Source organism: Tetrao urogallus, assembly GCF_951394365.1.
Source record: "Tetrao urogallus genome assembly, chromosome: 6".
In the NCBI taxonomy this organism is placed as follows: domain Eukaryota; kingdom Metazoa; phylum Chordata; class Aves; order Galliformes; family Phasianidae; genus Tetrao; species Tetrao urogallus.
In genome coordinates, this window is record NC_136819.1 from 27,047,744 (window position 1) to 27,072,364 (window position 24,621).

Here is a 24,621-nt window from a genome sequence, read left to right on the forward strand (position 1 = left end):
CATGTAAAATGACTTCTGAATAAAACAAACAGTGTTAATTTTGTAGCAGTCAAAAACATCCAAGACCAAATCTTGCTTACACAGATTTCACAGGAAAGTTAGTGTACATTTGGAGCATAAGTAAATTATTCAGCTTATTAAGCATGACTACCCCAACATCCTGAGGTTACCCAGAGGCCACTGGACACCAGCAGTACAACTTTGGAGTTATGAAGAAACCACCAGTTTCTTCTCTCTGAATTAGAGACAGCTTTGCATCAGATGCAGTCACTCAAGGATGATCCACAAGGACTGCCCAGCAGCCAGCTTCCCTCAACCCAGAATCTGGTCAAGGGTCTGGAGAGCCTAACAGAGAGCATCGCACTTCTGCAGCAGATCTACTCCCGTGCCTGGGAGCAGCCTGTCCTCACTCTGATCTCCAGAAAAAAAACTGTTTTTCAGGTAAGTATGGTGCTCCCCATAAATAGAAGCCACACGACATTCTCAAATGTCCACGCATTAGCATGCAACAAGATTGCCAACATAACTTCTCTGCCTAAAATAGGTTAATCTAGTTTGCAAGTGGATTATGCGAAGCTATAGAAAGGGAACTTGTTCTCCAGGTTGAGCAAAATCATAGAAGAGCTTCTGCACTTAAAATTTTCAGCACTCAGATTTCTTAATATCTCCGCTACACCTCCACTATGAAGCCCTCTGTTTTTTTGTTTTTTATATTTGTTTGTTTTTTTATCAACCTTAATTTTGTAAAGAATTAAAAGGTTTTCCTTGGAACTATTCTCTCAGAATTGAGAGAAAGCTAATGGAAACATTTCTGGTGTAAACAGTGGGCTGTACAGCATTCTACACACACCTCTGCTTGCCACTATTTTACATTTCAAACTGAGATCAGGGCTCATAGAATCATAGGGTTGAAAGGCATCTCTGGAGATCATCTAGTCCAACTCCCTGCTAAACCAGGCTCCCTACAGTAGTAGGTCACCCAAAAAAGCAGATTCCAACTCTGCTTTGCAAAAGTTGAGGCCAGAATTTAGTTTTTCTGATCTGTATGCGTGCACTGGAGTCTTACCATCCTAAGAAACACGAGCGCAACTCCCTTCTCTCTGCTGTTTAAACTGGCAAGCAGATTCCTTATCAAGTGTATCTGCACAGACAGCCTCATGCTATTGCAACTGACCAAACAGTGCGGATCCTGAGAAACACTCATTTATGTGCCACTCTCCATGGGCCAAACACTAAGAGAATACACACACAACAACAGCAAAGAGGACCTTTTCAAATGAGCAAGTAGCACGAAGATTAGACACTGCACCAAGCCACAGCTCTGGAACTTCTTCAGACTCCTCGTATTTATGCCTTATTTCCACAACAAGAATTTTAATTATGGGAAGTTAATCACATCCTGAAGGCATTACAAGGCAGCCAGCAGTGGTGAATGCCTCCAATCCCTCTGGAGTATAATTATTCCACAATCACTATAGTTTAGGGTTACCTGATTGCCATTACTGAAAATTTTATTCTCTCCCTTTCTCAACCCAAATCTTTTAAAATTAAATACATCTCTGACCTATTTTATACAATCCCCATTCTTTCCCTGTAAGTCCAGTGTAAGACTTTGCTCTTTTCAAACTTCATAGCACACCCAGCACAGTGCAGACTACTAGAGGCACTAATTCCAAAGGCAGCACACTTGTTTTGAACAGAGCTTTATTCGTTGCTTGATTCAGGAAGGATTATGATAATCAGCTTCACAATGAATAGTTTCCAGAAGACTTGATGGTGGCAGTGAAAACATCTGGTTTCTTACGGCATACTACCTTTCTGGTGGGATGGCATTTTTGATGTTATGACTTGTTCCCCTCAAGCTGCTATGGTATAGTAAGATTAAGCTAGACAGATCAACATGGGGTTTTGTTTGTTTTAATTATGAAGTCCTCCGTGCTCTGTTCATCTCCAACCTCAAAATCCTGAGGGAAGAATCACAAATAAACCTGTAAGCAAAATAACTCTCACAGAGAATAGCCCTTATTTTCAGAGACTTGCAGCTTCAAATGAAAATGATCAGATAGATTGGGAGCACAATTTTCAAAAATACAAGAGAAAGAAACCCTCCTTTCCTCAGCCAGTCCTCAGGCAAAATGGTTTCCCACATCACACACAAAAGCCTTTTTATGGGAACAACCATGCCAAACTTGGGACTTTCAGAGCAGGGCACTGCTGACACCTTTTCTAAATCTTTTCATTACTTGTCTATAGATTTTTGCCAGAGCTGCATAAAGCAAAAAACTGCAACTGCACAGTTCCCATGTCCACAGAGTAGGGAAACAACCAGACTTATGCTTAGCAGGTTTGACATCAGAGAGCACTTAGACTCCAGAAAGGGAGAATGAAGCACATGACAGAAATTTTGGAATATGCTAAAAATATCATTCTTCCTCTTAAAGTTTAAATATTTCAGAAATTGATAATATTTCAGTCTTTTTCCTCCAGGATGTACAGGCCTGAGGTTCTTATGCATTTCTTCTTCACAGAATTTCAATAGGAGATAAAGGCAAAGAATTCGTAATGAAAGCAAATTAGTAAGCTAAAAGGGGAAACAGTGCATTTCTAACTGAGTCTACTTGCTCAGCAAGAACCTGGACAAAACACAGCTGAACTTTGACTGAAGCAATCAAAATAATCAATATAATTGTAAAAAACCATTAAATGTTAAGCACCTTAGCCAAATCTTATGGTAGCCAGCATACCCATCACTTGATATTGCATTCCAATGTTTCTGTTTAAAGCACAGTTTTGGAGTGAGACTCTAAAAGAAAGCTTTCCCTTACATGATTCAGCAACTGACATTTTAAACTCTACTGTCCAAACAGCTGACAACAGACTCCAGCTAGCACTGCCATGCCAAGTAGCTACAGCACACTGATTTATCCAGTGTATTTTATGTGATATACCAAATGAATGGCTGCAAATTCTTTTTTTATTTGAATTTATCAATTTGAACACAGTTAATTGAAGGCTAAGGAGCTCTAAGTATTTAGAACCTTAAGAGTTCTGATTTATGAAACTGACACCCAACAGTTTTCCTCCTAACCAAATTGAGGCATCAAATCATTTGGAATCTGTAGAGGATAACTAAGCAAAATCTTAGGGTTCCAGACTTTTAGAGTGGTGTTTTAAAATTCTGGCTATTGGACAAAGCTTCCAGAACATCTCTACTCTACTGCTGGTTTGAGTTGCCATCCAAAGTGTTCAGAGTAAGCACTGAAGCTCAGACGCCAAGATCCCTAAAAAGAACTGAAGCAGGATGAGAAGGAAACTTGCAGGAAAGGTTATTTGCCTGCACTGATTCTCCTGAGATAAACTCAGAATCATTAGATAGAAGCAAATAATAATAAAAACTAATGAATAGATCTATGCAACGTGTACTATGAAGCAGAAATTATTAGTGAGCTACGTTAAAGTCTGGAAAGGAATCTATTCATCCCTTTTAAAAAGTCCTTCCATTCTCTGTTCTCCCTCCCACTCTCTAGATGCAATTCCAAGAGCATTAAAATGAAATAGTGATCTTCCTGGTAACAGAAACATTTCCTTGTAAGATTAATTACAAAAACACAGGGAAGTGCTCAAGTTCACTGACTCACGTCCATACCAAAGTAAGGTTAATGCTGTATCATGTATTGACTAAAACACAATGGGAAGGGTGCAGTTTTAGCCAATTAAACATCAGCTCGATATTCCAGGAGAACAGCAGCACTGATAATCTTCCAAATCACAAAAAACAAAGGCCTTATCTTTCAAATTGCTGCAGCTCCTACAGGCTTCTGAGAAGTCTGAAAATAGCACTTCATCAGTCTTTTTCTTGTCTGATTTAGTTATTTGACACTGTTTCTTTCTCACTCAAATGGAGCAGGAACGAGGACAGCCAATCTGGACAGAAACAGCTCAACACATTGGTAAAAAATAAATGGTTTGATGCATCTATAAATACAACCTTCAACCTCCATGTAATTGCTTTGAATCTGGTACTGATGAGGTAAATTAAGAAGTACTACTGAAATTATTTATGTTCATCAAGCAAGTGCTGATCTGAATAGCTTGATTTGGGGAGGGGAAACGTCCACCTGCAAGTGGGAGACACTTGTAATAACATACCTGCCATCAGAACTGGTCTGTAGTTATGTAGCAGTTGTGTGGAGAGCAAAGGACAGGAAAGAAATAGGATTTTAGCCCACATATTGTAAACCACAAACAAATCTGGAGAGATAGCAAGAGAACTTGCATAAGCTCACCCAGAAGACTTTGAAATTTCAACCAATACTTCAATCATAGTAGAAAATTCAACAAGTATTTCTCTACTTTGAGGGGGAAATAAAGATTTAAAAAAAAAAAAAATAATAAAAAAATAAAAAAAAAAAAAAAAGAAGAAAAAGCTTTAGTAGTCAAAGCTTTTAAGCTAGGGAAAAAGAACTATGAAAGGAAGGAAAATGAAGGAGAGTGCCCAGAGATGAGAAACTGTAGGAGGAGAAATCTTTAGGTACATACAGCAGGAGCTGACTGCTTCAGCTAATCAATTTCCTCTATCATAGGTTAAAAGCTTGACCACCTAGATACAAGAAGATACAAACACTGGGAGTGACACCTTCAGTTTACACATGCAGATAGACAGTGGTGATTACAGAACAAGAACTTCCTGCTCCCCCCATGTGCTGCTTATAGGGCAGAGGAGATTGCTTGTGTCAGGATGGGGCACTCACCTGTAATTTATCTGATACTCAACACTAGCAAAAATGCCATGACCTTAAGTTTGTAGGATTACATTATTTAGGTGCAATAATGCAATAAAATCATGATTTTATTTTAATTCCAGGATAGTTACTCTGTAGAAGCATCTTCATCTTATTTTTGCTACTTTTACCGTGTCTTGGTTTTATTTGGCATCAGAACTGAAGGAAGTGTCAAAGGCTTCTAAAAAACAACACGTGAATGGTTTTCTGACAAACTGTACTAGCAAGGAAGAGCCACTGACAGAGGAAGGGAACTATACAGGAAAAGAAGTCCTTTGACATTTTCTACTGAGTAGGCTACAGCAGACTAAAGTTTAATAAACAGAAGAATGAAACAAAAATAAAAAGAAAGTTCCCACAGAACTGGGATTTTCTGTCTCCATCACAGGGTGTATTTCATTCTCTTCAAATGATTAACCCTACCCCTACATGCATGGTCATATACTGTATATATGCGCATACACGATAATGTTATACTTCCATAAAATACGAATTTACTAGTAGAGGGCATTTTTGGTATTGCCTATAGCTAGCAGTCCCCAGTTAGTCTTTTCAAATGTTTTCCACCAGCTTAGTTTCCTAGTAAACTAATGTTCAGAAATTATGAGGGTTTAAGCTTGAATCAACTTTAAAAAAAAAAATCTGGCCTAGTTTTCTGCTGTAAAGTCATGGAAAAAATTTATACTACTGCTGAATGACTACTACATCCAGAATGGTTCAATAACCAAACAAGATACTCTTCTTGCATAAATCCCATTAGGACAATGGAATAATAGCAGCAGCCATGAGCCGTTTCCCATGAGCTCACGCATAACACATAGTAGGTAAAGTTACACACACCCAGAAGGGGCTGCAGCCTTTAATTTCATGGGTCCTTTTGAATGCTTTCAGAAGCACTGCTAGCAAAGCAGGGATGTATTGAGAGGAATATGGAGGGAATTTTCAGACACAGCCTCCCTCAGAAGAAGCTGCCTGTCCCTCCAAGTAGCCCAGCCAATGCAATGCTGCCCTCCTAGCAAATATTTCTCCTCATAGCATCTAACCAGACTTTTCAAGCTGTAACTCATGGCCAGAGCCCTTTGTTTTATCATCTGGCATTACTGAGAAGTACTTGGATACATCAGCTTTGTCACTGCTCTCTAATCCTCTGGCAGACTGCTGTTAGATCTCCAACAGCTTCCCCTCTGCTCAACTGTCCAAACCCAGTTCCCCCTGGCCCACCTCCTACAGGATCTCCTGGATCCCAAGCACCTGGATGTGAAGCCCCCCATCACCTGCCCAAGCAGTGGCAGATCTTGGGTTCTAACAGCCATACTGCCTGACTTTGAAACACACAGCTATGCTCTGGTTTCTGCCAAACCTGAGCCGTCTCCTCAGTACACATGGATTTCAGGTTTTTCACTTATCTGAACTTCTTTTAATTCACAGATGATTTCCATGTATAAACAAAGGTAAGCAAACACATGCTTTTTTTTTTTTTTTTTTTTTTTTTTTTTTTCTTACAAGGACATTGTTTAGGACAAAATCCTGACCAAAAGCTTACTAAAGGCAAGGGAAGCATATGCAATGACTAATTCGTTTTGTATTAAGTCATTAGAGATCTTGAGGACAGCCAAGCTTGAATTTGCATTTTCATAAGTAAAAGTCCAATTGGCAGCTGGGAGAACTACAAAGCAGAAGTGGTGTGTGGGCTCCAGGGGGTCATGCTGGCAATACACTTGAGAGAGATCAAATGCATTGCTAAGTATGGCACTAAGGCAGCTTTCAGACTTCAACATCAGCTACTGACTGAACACTTTCTTTTTGCTAATGACAGTAAAGGTCAGTCTCAGAATATGAACAAAATTCCAGCTTGTGTTATTATGTTTTGATGCATCCAAGTCTTCCTATAGCATCCTCATATGCAGTACGCACCCTCAGCTCTCATGTTGTTATTAAGCAGCTTTCAGTTTGAATTCTGTACTTACTCAAAGCAGCTGTATTTCAGAAGTCTGTGAAATTACATGTAGTAACATTTCTAGAAACATTATAGGCATTTATTTCATTTTAATTTGAGCCCATTAATTAGAAAAAGGCCCTACTGAGGCACATCCAATTCAGCAACTTTAGGTTTGATTTTTTAACATTATTATCCGTAAATTACTTTGCTCCAGAATTATAGTAGGCTGAAGCAAGACATTAATTATCTGAGTCTAAACTACACACTGAAAGCTACTGTCCACTTTAATTAGTTCAGTACTCCCAAGTCATTAAAATAAAAAAAAAGTAGAGAAAAGTAAAAATAAGGTGCAAGCCAATTGTTCTTTTTTCCTCTGTAGGTTGATAATGCAAGTTTTATGTCAAAAGCACCAGTGCAATCAGCAAGAACAAAGCATGCAAACACGGTGCTTTTGCATGAAGAGACCATCTGAGAACATAAATAAATACACAGTGCCTTAAAGCCAGGTGACAGGAGAAATACAGCAGTGTAACTTCTCCTAGTGCCTTTGTGCTGACATGCACTGAGCATTGCTACTTCATTGAGCTTCAGAGCATCTGGACCCACAGAAGGGGGAAAGCTCTGCTTTCATATGCCCTACTGCTACCTCACTGCAGCTGTCCTGTCATACGCTGCCCGTCTGCTGGCCAGAGTAAATGAAGAATGATCTGTAGATTTTTCCTCATTTAAAATTGGCTTGGAAGGACTTGTGCCATTATCCTGTCTCCTTGCTTCTCCACAGAACAAGATGTAATTCTCATGTTTCCACAAATTATCATGATGACGTATTTCATGAGGTTTCATTTTACCTCTGTTCATACTCTACTTCCAAAAGCCTCATTTTCTCTATCATTTCCTAAATACCAGCACTGCTGCCTATAGTGTTGTGGTTTTGATACATCCATCCTGCTCAGAGCTTGGTACATGCAATCTGACAAACACATCAACTTTCTAAGATGAAAATATCTTTTTTATATTCCTCTGTCTTTCCTTCTACCATTGAAGCCTGCACTGCTCTCTCTCAGAGAAAAAAAAAAAAAAAAAAAAGACTGTACTACACGATGCCCAGATGCTGGAAACTCACAACAGCTTCTCGTTTGAGGAGGCACTAAGGCAGCTGACTCAGAGAACTGCTAACCAGAAAAGACAGGCATGAGTGACAGACACAAAACAGCTTACTGGTAACATCTGGATTGCAAAAACACAAATATCGAAGAACAGTTTCAAAACATAGCTGAGCCAAGCAGCTCCACAGAGGCACAGCTGAGTTGCATCAATCCTCTGCTCCACTCCAATGGGCTCAGTGAAGAGAACCGTCCTGACAATCTATGTTGTAGGGCTTGCTCTTTACCTGCTGGATTTAATGCTGACAACTGTTTCCCCTGTTAAGAACCAGTACCTCTAGGACACCGTTAATCAGACTGCCATCTATGCTATGCATTCCCAAATAAGGAGAGAAAAAAAAAACAAATTTTTCTTTAGTCAGACTTTCTAGTTTAGACTTTCTTCGGTCTAATAGGAAAAAGAACAAATGAAAAATCTCTACAGAAAGTCATTAAAGTAAAAGAGACAATTGATTTTGTCACCCAGCTCCTTATACATACTGCATATCTTGGGCAATCCTATAGGAGCAGTAACCATTTGAGATTTTCATTATCTTTAAACATCTTACATTTAAGAATTTTGAGAGTGCTTTAAGCAACCACATCATCCCACTCCCCCCAAAAAAGATGCATAAATTGAGGTCACTGTATCCCAAATGATTAAACCAGAGTAATCTAATATTCATACTTTCCCTGGAGTACATCTCTTGGTTTTCAAGTGCCATCTTGAGACTCCCTGGCAGCGAGGAAGACTACAAAATATAGCTGAGCAGTTCTCTCGCCTGAACTGCTCTCAAGACAGCATTTTGAAACAGGAAGAGACAGGACTCAGGAGAACATATGAATATCTTATAAGGTGCTGGAACACGTAGTAATTAATTTTTCAGCAAGGAGAAGCAGTTTTTATTTCAACAATGTGTAAAAAAAAATTTGAATTTCATATGCACTTTTTGGCTACTCATGCTCTGACCAAAAATAAGAGCAGCAATGGAAGAATCATAATTAAGGAACCCGCCTAAAACAGGCCAAGAGCCGCCGTTTTACTTAACCTGATTTCAACCACAAAAGATGAAGTTTTGTTTCCATTACAGAACAGTACAGGAAATTTAGTTTTCTTTCTGTAAGAAACTAAGAGATTCAGAGGACTCTTTAATTAGGACAAGAGGCGAGCAAAATGTCCCAAGAGCTTTATCTGCTTCAGTGCAAAAGTGCTTCTGTCATTCTGGAGTCTGGGGCATGTGCAACAGAGCATAAAAGCACTATAAACAGGAATGGCCAACTTTTATGGGCACCATTATCTTAAAAGTTACAGTGAGCCAGATTCAGCACACAGTCTGACAGAGGAAAGAATGGTCCTCAGCTTCACTTCATCCTGGGCACGGTTCTGTCAGAGTTTCTCCCTACATCATTTTAACCCATCTCTTTTCAACATATGGTTTTTCCACCAGGTTAGATCACTTGTCCTGCTTCAAGCTCTTCCTCTCAAGTAAGCAAGTAGTGATATCCTATATTAGCTCCATTGTCAGCTGACCTGCAACACCTACCAAGACATGGAGGATAGCCTCAAAAAGGCACATAAAGTGTCTACTGCACATATCCATTTTCAGTCAGAAAGCTGCAGAAAAGGGAATGTGTTTCTTGTGATGTTTGTGGAAAATCTCCGCCAATCAAGAAGCCAACAGATCTGAATATAACTCTACAATAACCCTAACCCTTGATCTAAATATAGATAAGAAAAATTTTCTAAACCATTGCTGCAGTCCACCACTGATGGAATGGACCCATAATAAGAATGGTAAACAAAATCATTTTTGTAAAATAAATTGAAAAGTTTGACATGCAGTTTTGTTCTATAAAAATCAGAAGGGATTTGGAAAAAAAAGATCATGGAAGGAAGGAGAAAAGCCAATGAGTTTCAAGTCACAGCTACACTTAAAATATCACAGGCTTGGGTTCAAATAACTGTTCCCAATGAGGTAGCAAAAGAATTTAAATCAAAGCAACGTGAAGGGTGGGTGCATTGCAATACTTGAGCTATTATAGGTCTCCATCTCCAGATTTGATAAAAACACTAAAAAAAAAAAAAAAAACAAAACCAAACAACCCCCAAAAAATCCTTACTGATAACTCAAACACAAGGTTTCTTTAAATAATACAATTCTCATCCTGAATGAGAAATGCCGAAGAAATGTATCTCACAGCATATAGTTCCACTATGAATTATAGAGCTGTTTTGTAATGACTAGAGTATTTGTTCAGCTGCTTGCAAACTTACTAACCCAACAATGAACAACTCATTAAATATTTAAGACATTTCTTTCAGAAGTCTCATCCTTAGGAACCCAGGAAGGCAAAAGAAGTTTCTATTTGGCACAAGTTTTGTCAGCAATACTTCAAGTTTTGTACACTAAGCATTCCATGGAGGCAAAAACATTTTTTGGATCAGACCCCAGCATTAGTAATGAATGCCCAAAAGACAAGGCAGAGATTTCTGAGATGAAAAAGCTCCTTAGTACAGACTCTAAGGTCACTGGGTTACCAAAGGCAGAAGGCGGTAGAACATTCAATGCTCTGAAACACCCACTGTCACCTCACTGCTCTGTGCAGTTAAGAGCTGTTTGCTATGGGCAATGGAAAAGCCCTTTTCCAGTCATCAGCCACCCCTTGATGAATCATTTGTTACCCATAACATAGCATACCCACCAGCTATTTCATTTTGTTCAGCCCACTTCAGCTATGTGCTGGTCAAGGCCCAGAAAAAGGTATTCAGCACACTGTCAGGAGAGATAGTTCTTTCTCATGAAATGGGAAATGAATATAATTAAATAATCAACAGATTGCAAATACATTTTAGAGATTTGCCAAGGATGATTCAGGTCCACTCCTGAGACGCCTGAGGAGTACCACAATGTCATCAGACCACTGTAATACCATAGCAACTGTACATAATCTCAGTTTTTAAGCAGTTCGGCAGAAACAGGAAGATTGATCAGTAAACTTCAATTATGGAACTAAAACTGTTGTTGGCCTTCATTTTGAAACTAGGGCAAAAGCCTTCCTTTCAATATGATTTACTTGTCTACAAGAGCCTATGCAAGAGATGTCCCTTCTAAACCCATAATGGGGCTATTGCTATTCTTTTCCATTGTCTTTGGTTTAAGCAGCAGCGGCACCCTCAATACTTTGTGAAGTTCTGACTTTGTAGATGGTAACAACAGAAACAACCTGGGGTTTTCTGAGCATTTTACAAGTACCCCTCAGTCTCAAACTAGAGCTGAGTTTTGACCTTTCCCAGGACTTTCCTCAAGTTTAGCTCAAGTCAAATTGGAAGGTCACTCAAGATTGAGTGTGATTTTTTTATCTAAACTGCTGAGCACCAGAGAGAGACAACTTCTAACAGGCTCCTCCAGCACAGACCCTGGCTCCCAAAATGGTGGGTGCCTGGACAAGACAAGGATTTGCTCTGTGCTCAGACTGCTGCCACCTCCTATAATCCGGTCATTTCCCATAAGATGAGACTGTCAGGTTCCACATATATGAACAGCATGACCTCCAGAGCCCAGACTGATATTTTCTGGACATCTCAATTCATGCTCTCACAGTGTTTCAGCTCTCTTATTTCAAAGGCACCACACAAAAGAAAGTACTCAAAACTGCTAAATACTTCACTGCTGAAACTAGTTAGAAAAAAAATATTACTTGAAATTCAAACTTTCAAAGGAACCTCTGTTTTGGTTTGGTTTAATTCTGTCTTTTCTGGAAAGTTCTTTACAAGCCAAGGACACTGCTGGCTTTCAGGATTCCCCTCTTAATTCAGCTGATAGGGGGCACAGTTCTGCCAGGAGTTTTATGTGCTACAAAATGAACCATAATGAAATGACTTCCAACAGGCCCATGAGCAGGTGACAAGCTGTCATTGTTTCCTTGTGCTTTGGAGACAAGTCTGTGTGTGAGATGTAAGCGTAGAAGCTAAAACAGCCTCCTATCTTACAGTCTCTCTCCACTCCCTGTTAGTCAGATTCTCAGCCTAAGGGTTTTACTTCTCCTATCCATGGCTACATCAGAGAAAGGTGGTGAGCAGCTGCAACGAGTGCAAAGGACCAGAGAAGAAATTAAGACGCCAGGGAGAAATGAAATAGAATAATAGAGCAAGCTTATCCCTTCCTGCGCATTTCTGTAATTCATTTAGAAAGAATTTAATCTCAGCTGCTTGTCCTTGAATGTCTCTGGAGACCTCTCTGCAACCTGACACATTCAAACGGTCTCCCGGGTCACCGAGTCTTTCCTCACTAGTTTAAACAAATGCATCACAGTCAGTGAAGTGGCCTCCCCACAAACTACACATCACTGGCAGCTAGCCTCAGGGTCACTGAGAGAATCAGGGCCTAAGGGATGCCCACCCTCCACATCCGCCATTTAAGCTAGCTACACTACAAGAACAGTAAGACTGACAAAGAAAGGCCTTTGAGAAAAAGTTCATCAAGAAATTGCAAAGTGGATTAGATCCACACAGCCTGTGTGCCTTCACCTCACCTCAGAGGTTTACTCTGTGCCCTGTTCTGTGGTTACATGCTCTCAAATAAATCAGTGTTATGCAGTGATGGGCAACAGGCTACAACTGGAGCTTGCATGCAACTCATTAAGTGGAGTCAGCTATGTAAGATTCCTTTAAGCACTTCAAAATCTTTCTTGCAATCAGCAGGTGCCACTTTTTCTTTTTAAGGCCAATCTCGAGTCTTACTTATCTTATCCTTCCAGTTTGCTGGCCAACTGTCCTGCCTGCTTTCAGTGCGTTCTCCTCCAATCCCCTATGCTTCCCTCAAATAGCCAGGAAAGTCAGACACTCACACCTGAAATGAACAATGTAGCATAGACTGCTGTGACAAAACTTTGAAACTGTCTTACTATCATACAAGTTTGAGTCCAGGTCTTTCCTACATTCCCTAAAACTCCTAAACATCTCTCAAGTGGGAAGAAGTGAGCGTTATTGATCCTAAAGGCTGGATCAACAACATAAACATTGTTTTTGCTGTTGTTAAAGAAATCAGAGATTTCTTGTTCACATGAAGAAAAGTTGCTGTAATTCCACACATTTTAAAATGCTTTCCAGTCAGAAATACTTTCAGGAAGGTCACTACTGAAGTAAGTAACTTTCCTGGCAGCAGGACAGAGGGAAATCACAAAAACTCCATACTCCCAAAGAACAGATGCTTTCACTTATGCATATATTTATAATGTAGGTTTAGCCACTATTTTTGCACAGGCAGCTTTCTATTTACAAGCCAATGGCTAAACTACTTCCGCACACAAACAGCCAGAAGTAGCACCATTATTACAGATGTGTTTTTCCAGGCATGGAAAAAATATAATTAACAGAACTCCAGTTAATTTTACTATCAAGAACCCAGCAGGGAGCAGTGCAAGTGACAAGAACCCACTGCTGCCAAGATTTATGTGACAGTCTGTGCAAGTTATTGAATGAGCTAATTTGTACACAGCTACAAACCCATGTTTAACAAAATTGTGTGGATTTACTGATGGGTAAAGGCATCTAATTACAGCATCAGTGAACAAAATATTCTCTTTGTCTGGGGCACCATCTCCTGCATTATGGTCATGCCAACAAGCAGAGGAGAACTGTGCTAGCGAGCAGAGAGGCTGTTAAGCCTTCACAGTCCTCCAGTTCCAGGTTTCCTGGTTGAAATCCACAACAAAAGCAAGAGATGAGGAGAAAAAAAAAAAAAAAACAAAAAAAACAAAAAACATGCTAAATGGTAGCAGAGTCAGAGATTAAAATTCTTAATATGCAATAGACTACAAACATATTTGCATCAAAGAGTGAAAAAATACAACAGAAAATTACTGGTAGAGAATAAGAAAAAAGCGACTCCTCAAGCATAGATATGCTAGGAAAAGAAGACTTTTGTATCTAGACTTAAAAACATAACTGTAGAACCATTTCTAATTAACTACAATCTGTCAGAATTGTGATTTTACAATAAATGTAGATATAGCTAAGATATAACCAAGCACTCTCTCGCTTTCTCTCTCAATTGGAAGAGACCTAAACAATTCATTAGCATGTTCTTGATTAATTCTTCCTACCTTCTCCATTCTACTCTCAGTAAAAGCATTAGAAAAGACTGTGCATTTTGTCACTTCCTGTGTATGTCACAAACACACATCAATTTATCTTCAGAATTACTGGTCCCAAATATAATGTCCAAACATTAAGGGCGAGGCAGCATTAATGAGATGTTTTAAAGCAAGAAAATAGAAAACAACAGACTGTAGAGAAAAATAATTAAAAACAAATACATTTGCTCAGCTTCCCCACCTCCCGCAGAAACACATGTAGGCTTTGAGTTAATACACTCGGTGTATTCATATGAGAGTACAACTCCCTGACTCATGCACTTCACTGTCCAGCAGTTAGTGGTTAATTTCAATTTTCTTCTGCTTTGGGAAGGGAGAGGCAAGGAAAACGGAGATACAGTGCTAAAGGAAAAAAGAATAGAACTGCTTCCCCCCGAACATGGTTGACAACTTCTCATGAAAAAAAAAAAAAAAAAAAAAAAAAAAAAAAAAAAAAAAAGAGTCCTTCAAAATGTCTTAGGATGTAAAACTTGAGTTTTTAAATGGAACTACATTTGCATACTTTCGTGGTCCTGCACACATACTTCTATTTATTGAAATGAATCCTCCCACTCAAACTTCATCTCAGAGCCTTGTGAAAGAAATCTGTAATCCTCTTAAATGATATTTTAGTAATCAGGATAGAGGAAAGGTTTAACTGAAGTTATACCACACACACAGGAAAGTAGTTTTGTGTGGATTTCGTTCACTTCCATTGAAATCTTCTTCTCCTCTGTCTTAATATTGTGTCTCAATACTACTTTTGAAACAGGCAGAAGCTGTCTCCTGAAATCAGCCAGTCTGGGAGCCCTTCTTCACAGGAAAATCTGCTTTAGAAGGGACACCAAAGTGACAATATCACCAGTCGGGGTGAGGACACAGTGTGCAAAACCTGGGATTTCTGCAGTGCTAAGCGCTACAAGAATCTCAGTAGAACCACAGTAGTCAGAGATATAACAACTGAACATATCTTATGATAGGCAGAGCCCCCAGGGTGAGACACAGGGACTCCTAACTCTGAGTATCCTGCCACTGGGAGGGGACCCCCATCACATTGGACAGGTTGCTGGGAGCAACACAGGGACCCCCACAGCATGAAGGGTACCTGGGGCAGAGCCATGCCCTGTGGGTGTTGCATCACCCACTCATTTCGGGATGTTGGGGACACGTGGTTTTGTGTGCAAGCACTACTTCAGGGACCCAGCTATAAATGGGTGTTGATGGAACTGTTTGAATGTCAGCACTGTGTCTGGTACTGTAGTTTATCCACTGTACTGCTGACATTGATCTTCCTGATACAGTTCACTGATTGCTGGCTAACTATGTCTCTAATAAACAAACCACTTCAGTCCCGATTTGATTTAAATTGCCTTAAATGAGTAGTTTTTCCCTGATGAGAACAAAAAGGTCTCAGAACAACACAGAAGAAGGGGAAATGGAAATAAAAACAGAGGGTGTAATAATAAGCAGTAATAAGAGGCCCAAGGAAATTGAGGAAAAAAATAAACAAGGAATACATGTGCCTCCTTGGCATGGCTACAACTATCAAGATGTGGATTGCTCACATTGTAGCATTTCATTAGCACCACTGCAACCTTTGCCTAATGGTGAACAAGAATTTGCATCCAGCTCAGTGAAAACATGAACAGCACACAGCCATGCTACATAGACATAGCAAGTGCACTCGAAGATACTACCTTATGTAACAACCTAGAACTGAAGACTGGCTATGTTAGGTACAGAAGTACACATACACAGCTCCATCACACCAAATCTACACAGAAACTTTGGATTTTGATTTTCTTCTAGTAAGAGCCACTCAGTTTGTGTCCTGATCAGAAACAGGATGACAATCTACCGTCCTGAAGATGTATTTTCATTTCTGGAGGTTTCTGTTGTAAAACAGATTATAGCAAAAAACTTATACATTGACTTTCAAACTCTGCAGTCTCTCCAGCACTACTTTCTCTCTTTGTTTTGTTCTTAACAAAATAAACAGTTTCCTGGTTAAAATACTGCCATTGGCAGAAAAATCTTATTTAGCATCCTTTCCAAAACAAAGTACAAAAAATAAATCAAACAAAATGAAAATATTCCAAGACTATAACTTAAAAAGCTAACAACAAGAAAAAGACACTGGAAAGAGGGAGAAGGGAACTTTTTCCAGAAATGCAAGGCACTGAATACACACTACAGCTAGAACAGCATAATCTTACCCTCTAGCTGAACCTTCCCTTTTTATCTGTGTTCTAAAATTGCTCTGGTTGCTTTGCTAAAAATACACTTTGAAGTTGTCATAGCTTTTGGTCCTGGCTCGTCTTTTTTCTGCCTCTGAGAACAGCTAAAGTAATAGATCACAGTAATTAGACTCTGACGGATGCAAGAGAGTCTGTTTCAGTTACAAAGAGGAACAGAGAAAGCTAAATAAACAAATTTAAACAAAACAACAAACATAAAATATGGAGAAAAACACAAGGAATTTAAAAATGGCTACAGACTTATCACCAAAATCTGTAATTATAAGGCAGGCACAATACACTTGAGCTAAGGCTACCTTTTCTAAGAACAGAAAGACAGAGTCCTGCAGGTAAAATGCCGAAAGAAATTATTTTGTCCAAGCATAAATAGAATGGAGAGATTTCAAAAGCATATGGGATGTATCGTATGACCGTTTGAGTTGGAAGGGACCCTTAAAGGCCATCTAGCCCAACTCCCCTGCAATGAACAGGGATACCCACAGCTAGGTCAGGGTGCTCAGGGTCCCTGCGGTCTGACCTTGAGTGTCTCCAGGGATGGGGCATCCACCACCTCTCTGGGCAACCTGCACCAGTACCTTACCATCCTTACTGTAAAATTCTTCTTCCTTACACCCAATCTACATCTCCCCTCTTTCAGTTTGAAACCATTTCCCCTTGTCCTATCACAAGAGATTCTGCTAAAGAGTCTGACCCCTTCTTTCCTATAGCTCTCCTTTAGATACTTAAAGGTCTCCCTGGAACATTCTCTTGTCCAGGCTGAACAACCCCAGCTCTCTTGGAGGAAGTGTTTCATCCCCTATTCCTCTTGGATCATTTTTGTGGCCCTCCACTGGATGCATTCTAACAGGTCCACATGTCTCCTTTCTGAGGATTCCACTCTGAATGCAGTATTCCAGTTGAGACCTCGCAAGTGCAGAGTAGAGGGGCAGGATCACTTCCCTTGACCTGCTAGCCACACTTCTTTTGATGCATCCCACAATACGGTTGGCTTTCTGGAATGTGAGGGCTCATTGCTGGCTTTGTCCAACTCGTCATCCACCAGTGTGCTTGAATCCTTTTCAGGAGAGCTGTGCTCTATCCTTACATCCTCCAGCTTGTACTGAAGGAGGGGGCGGGGAGGTTGCCACAACTCAGGCACAAGACCTTGTAACTGGCTTTGTTAAACCTCAGAAAGTTCTCCCGGGCCTAGTGCTCAAGCCTGTCCAGGTCTCTCTGGATGGCACCCAGTCCCTCAGGTATGTCAACTGCACCACACAGCTCGGCTTGCTGAGGGTGCACTTGATCCCACTGTCAATATCACTGATACAGATATTAAAGAGCATTAGTTGCAGTACAGACCACAGATCACTTGCCACTGATCTCCATCCAGACATTGAGCCATTGACCACGACTCTATGAGTACATTCTAGAAACCAGTTCCTTCATCAAGAGTGGCTTGGCAACCACGTCAGCCAATTCCCTCAGGACTCTGAGATGCATCTCATCGGGAACCACAGACTTATGGGTGTTATATATCCTCTAACAGGCTAACAAATATAGTCAGGTTATAAAGGTTACCTGCTCATCCTCTTTATTTCAAAGGCATGCAAGTGTAAATATGTAGGCATGAGTTTATGTGAAAAGAGAAACAAGCAAATAATTAGAGGGCCTACCTACCACACATACATTTTCACATTTCAAACTTTGCAGACTACCTGTTCCATTGGATAGTCAACGTCAGCTAAGTCTCAAACAAACCACAAAGTACCCACAAGCTCTCCCTGTAGGAGAGTCACCTCCACCTGACTACAAGCACATTTCTGCATTTAGATGACCATTTGAGTGTAGATAAAGATGAACATTTGCTTCTGAAGTCCTTCAGACTCCAACTTCGCATGACTTTGCACTGATGCTTTAGATAACTCATCATTTGTACACACTCAACAGATGCAAAAATCAGACTCCCCAACCCCCAGCTCTACCCACCCCGAGATACCCCTGACAGCCACAGTCAAGGTCAGTGGCGCTAGCACTGTTCAAGGCCACCTATGTGTCACACTTCAGCAGTGCAGATGTACTATTGCATGAATAAAATATTTGCAGGTGTCTTAGTTCTCATTCAAGATAAACTAAGGAAGGTACAACCAAAGTCAGAATGACTTCCTGGCTCACTGCATGCCATTCTCTACTTTTGCAAGGAAAAGCCATGTAGTCAATCCAAAAACATACTGATATCTATTCTGAAAACAAATAATTCCTTGACCACATTACTCCAGATGGTGGCTGCTGCAGAGCTCTGCATTACTAAGAATTAGGAACCACTTTCTAATTCCCTGGTTGATTTTATTCATCACAAATTTATTAAAAACTGCACGTGTGCCTGTACTGTCCTCAACTTAGTTAAGACTTCTCCCTGCTTGATATCCCTCCCATGGAGCACTCTTGCAGAGTAATTATGTCTCCTGTCTCACTCAGTTTTGCTTAGCTAACGACACTGCTTCTTCCCAGCCCATTCTCTATTACCATGTCACATTCTCTGAAGATATAAAAGATGATGGGTTTCTATTCTCAAAGTACTGATACACACTCATATTCAATCCCAATTTAGTTATTCTTTTAATATGGAAACGGGGTAGAGATTAGGAAATATGAGCAAATGTGTTGTGAGCAAAATTGATTAAAATGTCATAAACTAATATCTAACATCAGCACAGAGAAATCGTTGTGTAAAATTCGAAGAGTGTATGTCTGCGGTACTATTAAACATTTTTATCACAATTTTATTATTTTTGTGTTAAAGAACCAGTTAAAAAACAGAATTAATTGAGAATCTCAGATTTCACATATAAAAAAAAAAAATCAAGCTGAAAGTCCTGAAAATATAACTCAAGAGACAAATAAAAAGAATGCCAGAAGTATCCAGCAATTTAAATGCCTTTTAGTCATTTATATTTTAGGCTATATTCTAGGAGGGGTGGTTTCTCCAATATCTGTTGTAAACAGAAGTTCTGCTCTAAAAAAAGCATATAAATATTTACAAATAATGAATCCAATGGCATTTCATGATGCAAGTCTCTCACCAGAACACCATGAAATCTTGAAAGACTCAGGAAACTCAAAAAAGAAAATCCAAAAAAAGATAGAGTGCTTTCATTTAGTAATGCATTAAAGTTACGTGCATGGATATCATCTCATATCATCAGCCTTTTCCTCCTTTGCTGCTAAGTCATCACTTGCACTAACCTCTTACCGCTTGCTCTGCTCCCAATTGTTCAGACAGTATTCTGTTAAGATAGACTTCACATAATATTAAGTGGAATTTAAAAGCAAATAGTAGTCTCAGTCTAACTAGATCCCAATTCTATTTTATAATGTAAAATACAGATTTTAACAAAAGCTTCTTCCTCTCATCTTTCTGATTTTTGGTCCACACGTTCCTTGCATGCGTGTCTCTCTGCCTTGACTTCTGCCTTCACAAGTACCCCTGCCTCCTTTTCCCTCCCCATCAATGCCTTGGCCCCACATTCTCACAGCAGCACTCCAGATATTCACTACATCTGAAACATGGGGAGCTGCCTAGGGAAAAGCTGCTATTGCAAGGTTGCTTTCTTTTTTACATGTTTTTTAGTCAGATCTTACATGAGCCTTTATAAAGAGGATAAGGCTGGCAAATACTAATGGTAGCACACAAGATTTTCTTCTGAAAGCATCTTGTGGTAGTTGCAAGTTTATATTACATTTACTTAGAACAGTAATTGCCTTTGGAAATTAGATTTTTCTGCTTGTTTAAAAGATTGATGATGAGAAACAATAAAATTTGGAAGTTAACTCAGTAACTGCTGACCAGATGGGCATAGCAAAATTTAGCAGCAGAGATGGAAATGTACTATCAAATAATCTAGGTCATTTCTTTGATTACAGACTTTGAAATCTCACAGAGCATACGTGATCAGAGTGCCTCTAAATGATTCCAACAACAACATTTATGAACTCTTCCCCACTTCATTTTTGTATTTTCATCCTTCTTGCCCACAAGCACTTCTAAATAAATCCTCCTTATTGGTATTTTCAGTTCCTATTTAGTCTGGCCCCAGGTATTTTGACTTTCCCTGATTTCAGCAACACAACAGTGTTTCCATCATCTTTTCTCCAAGACGATTCTATCTACCAAGGTTTCTTTTTGGCCATAGCCCACTGTTAGAGTAACCTAAGCAGATCTAATGCCAAAAAGTATCCATGAGCAGTTTTCTTTTTTGATACAGTCAGCACGTGAACTTTCAGGTCCTGAAGTATCGGAACACTGAGCAGAAGAGCCCCTGGGACAGAATGAACCTTGCTTGCAGGCAAGAACAGGAATCAAAGGAAGGAGGGCCAAATTTCAAAGGATAGTGACAAGTGTTTAAAACAAATTACTATCTTCTGTTACTGCTTGCTTGGAGTGCATCTTTCTCCTCTTCCTGGTTTCTCACTGCATCTTTTTCTTCTGTACTGCAGCACCCATATGATGCTTACAGACTGTGCTGAGGACAGGGATGTCACTCATTTCTGCAGTAGCCCTTGTGCACAAAGGCTACCAGCTCCTTTGGAAAGAGTATTAATGCACTTCAAAGCCTTTTTAAGTTCTGCCTACCAGCCCTCCAGTAGTAACTCCAAACAAGACCTGCACTACTTCCAGATGTGATCAGACCAAAGAAAATGCAGCTCTGACTTTTTAACTCACAGAGCAGTACTTAACTGGTAACGCACGCTTACTTTCACTGGATATCCATGTGCCACATGAGAAGATAAAAGACAGCAGGCCCCAACAGTGCAATAGTGCTACCCGTAACACCCCATAAGCAGCCCGGGGCTCAGGAATATGTATTGAAGCATACAGAAAGATGAGAGATAGCCCAAATCCTAAGACCAAGATACATCTTAATTATAAATGTCTACACATGACATAACCACCCATCAGTTAGGCGTCAGGTATCCATTACAATCAGTGGGGGTCTACTCAATACTGCTTGCATAATTTAGGGTACAATTCACCTTAACAAGCAGAGGGTGAGGCAAATCATACCCCAAACACCTACTTGCAGTAATGATTGCACCTGCATTATGTAATTTATGCACAGATGTCTTCCAGAACAGCATGGCAACATGGAACATTTTGGATTCAAAAATAACATGCTACACAATTTCATAAATATCAGCCCCCAAAAGGTTAACCCTGAAGGTAGAGGAAAATAAGACATGTCTCATTGAGACCATCTGCTTTAGCAATCAAAGTAGTTAGAGTCAGTTTGCTTGCAGAAGTCCATAGAGAATATCACAAACAAATTGGATTCAAAACAAATTAGTTTATTTTGTTCTGCATGGCCAAAATTCATCTCACTCAGCTTTAAGTATGTAAGTAAAGAGAACAGTCAGTTCTAGGCTTTTCTCCGTAAACAAAACAGATTTTGCTCCAAAGGGACCCTCACTATCACAAAAGGTCTGATTTGTCCTTTAGATACACATACCTCTCACCAGTGATTATAAACAAAGGCAGGATACTGTGAACACTCTGGTGGCATTTGAGTTTCAAATAAACCTAACTGAAACTCAGTAAAGAAAGCATGAACTGAGTTTGTACACAAAGGGCTTCTCTCTCCACCATTCTGTCTACCTTACACCCCCTAAAGAACTGCAAGAATGACAGCTATGACAAACAATGAAACAATTGACAGCAGAAATTACTGTGGCCTTATTATTGAAGACCCTTATTTCTTCCTTGTGGGTATCAAAAATAAATTGCACCTCAGGTTTCTTAATACAAGCAGGAAAACTTTTTTCCTTTTTTGTATGACTCAACTAACACCAATACTGAACTGCATGATATGCAGACAGACTGTGTTCTGCATTTCAGGGAGTCCAGTGTAGTGTTTTTCTCACTCATTACTGGCAATCAAGTCATCTGAAAGGAAATTAGAGATGAAGAGCTAAACATTCATTTGCAGAGAGGAGAGAGAGAAACAAAAGGAGAAAAAGTCTTGGCCCAGATTTTGCATATGGTTTCCTCAACATAAGAAACATATAATTGATGCATAATACATCACTAACAACCAACAATACATTAAGCTTAGAAAGCCAACAACCAATAGAAATTAACTTTGTCCAAAACCAATAAAAAACAAACAAACCTTACAGATGTACATTTGCCTAATGTAGAATACCACACTATTGAACAATGTGTGAGGCATGGTATCCTAGAAGATAGCAGTGTATTTTGACATAACTTTATTATGAAGGGCTGATAATAGTATCACCTGAGGAACACCAGCACGCAAAGATGAATCAGATGGAATGAGCACGCTCCCCTCCATTGGTACAACAGAACTCACAAGACTTATTCTACAGTGACAATAATGAAACAGTAGTAGGCAAACGAATGAAAAAATCCTTAAGCAGGAATGCTGTGAGATGGAAAGAAAGTGAGACATATTCAAATAAAAATAAATTCAATTTCCAAGAATAGATAAGCATACTCTCTGCAGAAGGACAGCTTTAATGCCCTAATTATAGATCACGCAACCAGAAAGTTCCTTCCTATCCCAGATCTGCCTCCATCTATTGGTGTTGGACCTCTTAGTAAACAGGTTCCAGAAGACAATCTGACTAACCAGCTACTGCTGCTTCCGAATTAGCAGTCAAAGTGTGTTCATAACACATTCAAAACAAACAAGCCTACACATTACCCAGAAAATTTTCCCATGTTAACAATTCCAGATTCCAAACCAAATATGCAGCAGCCAAACCAAAATCGCGGTTATCAAAAAGTAACACTTCAAACAACTTATGCTCAGTATGAAAAAAACTATTTTCTCATAGTATGAAAGTCATCAAGATTGCAGTCAAGCAGAAATCAGTATAATGTACACCCAACACATTCTAGTTATCTACACCTATTTTCCAAGATGTAGAAGTGAGTGAAAAAAATATTTTCTACCCAGGATTGTATTACATAAACTAACACTGTAGCTCCCAAGTTGCCAGAATGGTAACTTATTTGAGCCACGCAAGAGACATTTTATTTTTGTCAGAACTACACAGCACTTTCTTTCACATGATTCATATGAAATATTTTGCTGGCTAAATAAAAAATATTTACAAGATTTCATCAAATTACACAGCACAAGTATCATAGACAATACATAAGCCTACCCTAAAGGCAAACAATATCTTAACAAATAGGTTGTTCTCCTTCAGCTTTAATACTACCTCCAAAGTAACTCAGAATAAGACATTCCATCATAGTGAAAAAAGTGTTTTTGACATCATTCACTGGTGTTATTTTATTTTTGCCTGAGTCACTAGCATTTCTCTTTCAGTTTAAGCAATGCAATAGGAAGTAACAACACCTACCTGCAGAGAATCAAACTATAAATTATGTAACAAAAAAAAAAAAACACAAAATGAAAAAAAAAAAAAAACTAAAAAAATCTGTGAGAAGATTGCTGCATGGCAGACATTTCATATGTACTATGGTAAAGCTGGGAAGCTACATAGAATCACTTCAGCTACATTCAGTAAGCTCGGACAATACCCGAATAAAATTGCATCACAACTTTTCACAAGGAACGATACCTTCCAATTTACAAAATTATAAATCCTCTACCAAGGATTTCAAACTAACCAGTATAAATGTTTCCACTGAACAGAACAATACTACCAAGCCTTCAAATGCTACAGTTTGAAACTATAAAAATCCTGAAAAAATTATCATGGATGTGTACCCAAGCAGACAGGAATCTATTTCTGACTTCAGAAAGGGCAGGGATCCCCCCACAAGCCAAAGGCCAGCTAGGAGCAGGCTTCTGTAAGCAGCTCCACTCTTACCTTCCTGTAGACGATCATGTTTGGGGAGCTCTCCTCAGGATCTGCAGCTTCCACACTGCTGGGGTCAGCGGGCGGTTGGGCCATGTTTGCCTCTCGTCACTGGGCCTGTGGAGACAGGAGAAGTCAGTGGACTGCTGTGGCTGAAATGCTGAGTTACAGTCTGAACCAGAGATTGAGTATCCGGAGGGAAGGCAGCGCCAACCCAGGGGAGCTCAGCTGCATGCAATGCACCTGAGTGACTGGAAGGAGTGGAGCCTTCCTATCCTAGACCTCATTTAAGGGTTAGAGTAGAGGCAACAGTATCTTGCTGGTGATCCCTGCCTACTGGAAGCCTTCCAGAAGCAAGCAGTTTTTCTTCATTTCTGCATCCATGGCTGCTGCACTTGGGCTTGTTCTCATTTGCTGTAAGCTAGGATTGTGCCACCCTGCTACTATCGCTATACTTTCCATCATGTTATAGTATTACAGCTGCAGGAAACATGGAGAGGACAGGTGACAGCCTCCTTAACAGATAGAGGAGGACAATA

The 24,621-nt window shown here is 39.7% G+C and overlaps 1 protein-coding gene across 5 annotated transcripts in view; it reads right to left on the reverse strand.

Annotated features, from left to right (window-relative positions):
• Nucleotides 1-24,178, reverse strand: part of RGS6 (regulator of G protein signaling 6) — a gene marked incomplete at both ends in the record, with an annotated part of 219,635 nt that extends 195,457 nt beyond the window's left edge. For 3 of the 5 annotated variants that reach the window (XM_079537345.1, XM_079537344.1, XM_079537343.1), the window contains one exon: nt 24,095-24,133. In XM_079537345.1, coding sequence (XP_079393471.1) covers nt 24,095-24,112 — 18 coding nt within the window. Of the gene's footprint in view, nt 1-24,094 lie in introns of all 5 variants that reach the window. The other 2 variants (XM_079537342.1, XM_079537341.1) reach the window with 1 other exon arrangement.
• Nucleotides 24,179-24,621: the final 443 nt, after the last annotated feature.